Source organism: Poecile atricapillus, chromosome 22 (assembly GCF_030490865.1).
Source record: "Poecile atricapillus isolate bPoeAtr1 chromosome 22, bPoeAtr1.hap1, whole genome shotgun sequence".
Taxonomy (NCBI): Eukaryota; Metazoa; Chordata; class Aves; order Passeriformes; family Paridae; genus Poecile; species Poecile atricapillus.
The window spans coordinates 5,233,867-5,239,866 of record NC_081270.1 but is presented as its reverse complement, the minus strand read 5'-3'; the positions used below and the strand labels follow the sequence as shown (position 1 = coordinate 5,239,866).

At 40.4% G+C, this 6,000-nt stretch overlaps 1 protein-coding gene across 1 annotated transcript; it reads left to right on the top strand.

The window, feature by feature from the left end:
* Window positions 1–234: 234 nt before the first annotated feature.
* Window positions 235–4,975, top strand: LOC131587438 (arylacetamide deacetylase-like 4). Its single transcript, XM_058855322.1, has 4 exons — window positions 235–417; window positions 787–1,003; window positions 3,814–3,877; window positions 4,201–4,975. Exons 1-4 carry the CDS (start codon window positions 235–237, stop codon window positions 4,973–4,975), a joined length of 1,239 nt encoding a protein of 412 aa, XP_058711305.1.
* The last annotated feature ends 1,025 nt before the right edge of the window (window positions 4,976–6,000 follow it).

The window sequence follows — 6,000 nt, the reverse complement described above, 5'->3', positions numbered from 1 at the left end:
TTTGAATCCCACCTGCTGCAAAGGGTACAAAGAAAGCATGCAAGTATTGCTAATAATATCATTAGCAAAAGAAGGGTGGAGAAAATTGCATTACATTGCATTGCAACATTAATAAACATTTAATTTCTGCATATGAACTGAGCACTCAGTCTCCTGTCAAGACACCTTAGATGCACTTGAAAACAAGGCTTAACCCAGCATTGGTTTTATAGCATTCTCTCCCATTGAAGTGAAATGGCATCTTGTTATAAAACTTTAGAAATTATAGGAATGTTTTTTATTTCTCCTGTTTTAATACCAGCACTGGTTTTGGGGGTTGTAGTATATGATTTTTTCAACTTGGAACTGCCGCCTGGAATTGAGCAACCCCTAAAGCTTCGTTTTTTCCACTCCTTGCTGATAACAACCATGATCATGGTAAGTTAAATTTCTTAACCTGGGGATTTCATTTTTGCTTAGGTAGGATATTTGGGAGCTGGAGGAAAATGGCTTAAGGGGAAAAAAAAAAAAGAAAAAAGCAATTCACGCTCCTGAAGCCTGTAAGCATTGATATATGAACCCAAAACATGTTAAATTAACTCATGAAATTAATATGACTAATCTTATAAGATTCTTTAGATTTTTCAAAGTGCAGGCACTTTATGCTGGGAAACTGTTTCACATGAAAATTTAAAACAAATATCTAGATGTAGCCTGTATATTGAACTGCATGTACACACAGTAATGCTGTCTGTTTAGGAACAAGCCAACATTCATTACTCCTTCCAAATTCTTTCTTTTGAACAGGGAAAGATTTTGGAGAAGCTTGGGATCTGCAATGATTTAACCATATTGCGAATAGTGCTCGATGGGATACCCCCATGGAGAGATTCCAAACTGCTCATCAAGGATCTCACAGTAGATGAGGTACCCCTGAGGATTTATCAGCCCAAATGTCCACCCACTGGCAAAAGAAGAGGAATTCTGTATTTTCATGGAGGCGCTGGCACATTCGGGAGCATTAGTAAGAAATGGGCAAGTTTTATTTTTCAAGTCAAATCCAAACCTTTACATTTTTGCTTTCAGGCATGTGTCAGTCAATGTCTGTCCTGTTCTTCCCAGTGTCATCAGTCTTTGCTCAGCACAAGCTAGAAAGTATTTGTGGAATGAATAGTCTCATGTTAAAGGGAGTCACATCTCTGCTTCCTTTGGGCAAGAGACCTGTGATCCAGAAATCCCTCACCCTGCTCTCAGCTCTCAGTGAGGGATGCTACTCTACTAACACTACCCTATCTTACATAAAAGATGTAATATGGGTACGAGGTAGAATTTAAATACATTAAAAAAATAATCTGTAAATAAATTCCCATTCATGCAAACAAGGAATCCGAACAAAGGAAAATAGAAATAATGAATGAGCAATTTGGGGAAGATTTATTCTTCTGGTGACATGGCACAGGATACTTGATTTCTTTTCCAGAAAGGAGAAGTCCCTTGTCTCAGCAGCTGGGAGTTCACCTTCCTGAGTGCTCTGGATCTCCTTCTGAGCAGCCAAGGCTCCGAGTGCTTTCTCTGCAAGCCAAGGCCTCTAACATGGAAATCTGGACTTCGTTCCAGGGGTCAGGCAGTGCAATTTGAGGGGTTTGAATCCTTTTCTGTTTCAAAGGGTAGGTCTGCACTCTACTGGGCAGACTTGAATTTCCTGGCATCCTTCAGCCCCGTGCAGGAATCACAACCTAACTCCCGTGCCGTGGGTTCCCCTCTGCACTGGGGCACAGATAACCCACCCTGCTGTACTCAGAGCACAGGAGTCTGGCTGGAGTGTCTGGAGCTAGTCTGGGTGGCAGTGAGGACTCAGGGATGGCAGGCACTCTGATCTAAGTGACAGGTGAATTCCTCTCACTGAAAGAAAAAAACCACACCACAGGACAGTGGTTCACATGCCCTGTTCACATGGCATGGCCTGACGTAACAGCCAAACCTGTACACAGAGAGTGGGACCTGACCTTTGGCTTCAATTCCTTCTGCTGTTTGATAACAGGAAAACAATCAACATGATAACAACCTTTCAGAAGGCCTTTGGGAATCTCCAGCCTAGGAAGCCTGAAGTCTGCAACCAGCAAATTAGCAGATGCTACACTGAAGAGAATCAGTACACAGATAACTTATTCCTCATATGGATGTCATATTTCACAAATCCTAGAATCATTGAATAGTTTGAGTGGAAGGGACCTTAAGTCTCATTCTCTTTCCAAGTGCCCACCATGGGCAGGGACACCTTCTGCTATTCCAGGTTGCTGCAAGCTCTGTCCTACCTTGCCTTGGACATTTCCAGGGATGGGGCAGCCACAGCTGCTCTGGGCATTCTGTGCCAGGGCCTCACCACCCTCACCGAGAATTTCTTCCTAATACTTAATCTGAACCCACTCTTTATCAGTTTGATCAATTTAAGTTTTTTCAGTCAGTAAATACATGAATAAAGGAGACTGAGTTGCTAAAACTCACTTTGATTTCCAGAAGAGTCTCTTAAAGAGGCTACACACCCATGACACAAGAGGGAAGGTCTTTGGATTACAGCTGATAAAAGACAGAAAAAAGATGGGTTATGGGAAGGTCCTGTGAGACTCCTGTGAGGAGATCTGTACTGGGAGCAGTGCTAATCAATTTATTCAAACACAGAAAAGATGATGCAAGGTGATATGGTATTAAGTCCTCTGAGAATCATAAATAGATGGCTGAAAAACTGCAGGATGTCTTTATGACAGCAGAGGATCAGACAGTAACAGGTGAAATGGCACATAGAGAAGTCAAACACATGAACAGAGCATTCTGACCTTATAAATGAAGCAATGGACTCCAAGCAGGAGGATCTTGCAGGAAGGAGGTCTTGGGATTATGGTAGGAAGTTGCTTGAAAATGTTAACACAGTGCATAGTAGCAGACAAAAAGCAAACAAAATGCTAGCAACTATTAGTAGGAAAGGGAAGACAAAACAGGAAACTTTTTTTATGCCACTGCAATAAATCCACAGTGCATCTAAATATAGTACAGTGCTTATAGTTCTGGTTCCCCCTCCTCAAATAAAGCAGTACTGGGAAGGCTTGGAGAGGCTGCCTAGGTGAGAAAAGTGCTTCTGTGCAGAGAATATGTGAACAAACTGACTTTTCAGGCTGCAAAAGATGAATAAAGACAGAAACACTAAGTGACTACAAAATCATGAGAAGCAAGAGAAGTTAAACAGGGAAGGATTTATCCACCATTTCTTACAGTACAAGAGTCAATGTCACCATGTGGAAGCAGCGAATGCCAGGTACAAAAGGAGCAACTAGAAATGGTTCTTCACACCTTCAAAAGCAAGCAAGAGAACTGCTCCTTGCACAAAGCTGTTACAGTTAAGGTTAAAATCATGGGCTTGAGAAGTGGTTTGGGTAATTCACAGATGAAATGCTAATCAAGGGCATTAGGTACAAGGACAGCTGTTGTCTCAAAGGAGCGCCCTGAGCCTCAAATTCCTGTGTGCTCCTTATTGCTGTTTGTCTTCAGTTTACACTCTCCCTAGACACCTTTTGTTGAACACCAGGTGAGATGTGAGAGCACCCCAGACAGATTTCTGGGTTTCCCCAGTATCACTATCCCAACATGTTGTGTGAAGCCCTGAGAACCACAGGCAACAGAATACGTGTTCATGTGTAAAGACCACGTTCCATAGCATGAGTTCCTTATCAGTCTTGTGTTGCAGCACCTGCCACATAGCTTATGTTCAGCGATCTGTATTTTCATTTCAAAAGGATATCTGATTTTCAAATCATCATTTCTGATAAACTTTCTCTCTAGGAGCCTTTGAAAGAGTGTGCCGCTATATGGCCAAAAAATGCAACTCAGTGGTTGTGTCTGTTGGGTAAGTGCTATTTTGCCATAGAAGTATTTATGGGAATATAGCTCTCAGTTGAAACTCTTCTGAAAAATATGTTGAAAATATTTACTGTTTCATATTTCATCCCTATTTTTCACTTACACCTTTAATTTAATTTAGAAATGTGCTTATAGGCAAAGTGTACTAAAATAATGATGCTAAAATATCCAATCTACACTAGGTTAAATCTAAATGTAATCTTTAAAATTGAGGAAAAAATGTCTGCATAACTACCACAGCAACTGCAAACAAAACAATTGGAATGTATATAATTCCACTGACAATAACCACAGTCTCTGACATTTCAGGTACCGTTTGGCTCCTGAACATCCCTACCCAGGGCAATATTCTGACTGTCTCAATGCCACCTTATACCTCATGAGGAATTTAGAAGAGTATCACGTGGATCCTGGTCTCATCATCATTAGTGGTGACAGCTGTGGAGCAAATTTTGCTACAGTTATTTGCCAAACACTGCTAAATTACAGAAATCTGCCAAAAGTGCGTGCTCAGGTCCTACTTTACCCAGGACTCCAGGGGCTGGATTTCCAATTGCCCTCCTACCAGCAGAACGCCTTTGTCCCCATGTTGACCTGGAAGATGATCATCTACTTCTGTTTTCGTTACCTTAACAGAAAACCCACACTTTGGAAAGATGTTCAACAAAATTGTCATGTTCCTGAGAGTATGAGACTCAGGTATAAAAAATGGGTAAGTGCTGACCTTATTCCTGATGAATTTAAGATTAGAGGCTACGTATCACCAAAACCCGCATCATATAAACCTGAAGTCCATGAAGCTGTCAAAGAAATTTTAGAAATAACATTTTCCCCGCTTTTAGCTGAAGATTCCATTATTTGCCAGCTCCCTGAGTCCTACATTGTGACCTGTGAGTTTGATGTGTTGAGGGATGATGGTCTGTTGTACAAGAAAAGACTAGAGGACAATGGTGTTCAAGTGACCTGGTATCATTGTGAGAATGGCTTCCACGGATTGTTAGCCTTTTTTGGCTATGGAATTTTTTCCTTTTTATCTGGAAAAAAGATAATGGACAGCACTGTGAATTATATAAACAGTTTATAGAAGTGTTTTTTAGAAGAAAGATGTAATGAATGAAGTATCTTTGATGAATTTATACTTGGAAAGGAATATAAACTATTTACAGTTTGGAATTCAACTGCATTTTGTAGTTTCTGATTTCTACTTCTGTAGTGATTCTCAAACAAATGTTAACATTATTTGAAGTGCTATCATTCTAGAAAATATAACACACCAATAAGAGCTACAAGAAAAAGGCAAGGCACCTAGCATATCCTGTTTCACTAAAACTAAAGCAATTCCAGTATCTCTGCATGGCTGGCACACACTGAAGGCAAGAGACAAGAATCTCCCTGAAGATTCTTCAACAGCCCAAAAATGCTGATGACAACAACCAAGGTCTGGTTTGGCCCTTGTGACAGACAGGAGGTGTTGATGGGATCAGATGCAGATCTCAGTTTCTTTGAAGTCTTACAGCAGACACTGAAATTGCAGACATGAATTTAATTTCCAGGATTAGTCTGTACAAAGACTACACTGCTCCAGAAATAGGGAAGTCAAAAGGAAGGCTCCTGTTTGAAAAAGAAATCCTAAACTGGAACTAGCATGGATTTGATTTTGTTTGGGATCTGAGAAATGATATTTCATTTTGGAACTTAATTTTCAAACTGGAATAGAGGAACTTCATTCTCAAACTGGAATCCCTGAACTTCAGTGAGTGTGTGGATGTCATAGAAGTGCAGTGGTGAGACTTTGCCATAACCCTTTTTTCTGTCAAGATTATCTTATGCTCAAGGCTACCTGTTCTGCTGTGTTGAAAAAGTTCTGAAAATCATGTAAAGAAGGCAGAGAAGCACAGTTTTATCTGTATTGTCACTGCAATGCTATGGTGATTCTGTGATGCTTTCAACAACAAAAAATAAAAACTAGCACTGCAAATATTTCTTATAAGAGTGAGAATTACATTTGCTAAACACATACTGACTGATAAACCACAGAGACCACAATCCTGCTACTTCTGCCTGGTCACATCAATGCTGGGCTCAGTAATTAACCTACCAAACAAATTA

What these genes read in the sequence shown, in the direction of transcription:
- LOC131587438 (XM_058855322.1), top strand. Translation starts at nt 235, where the DNA reads ATGGCATCTTGTTATAAAACTTTAGAAATTATAGGAATGTTTTTTATT. An exon ending in TGGCACATTCGGGAGCATTA is followed by an intron (nt 1,004 to 3,813) that starts GTAAGAAATGGG and finishes CTTTCTCTCTAG; the next exon opens with GAGCCTTTGAAAGAGTGTGC. An exon ending in TCAGTGGTTGTGTCTGTTGG is followed by an intron (nt 3,878 to 4,200) that starts GTAAGTGCTATT and finishes CTGACATTTCAG; the next exon opens with GTACCGTTTGGCTCCTGAAC.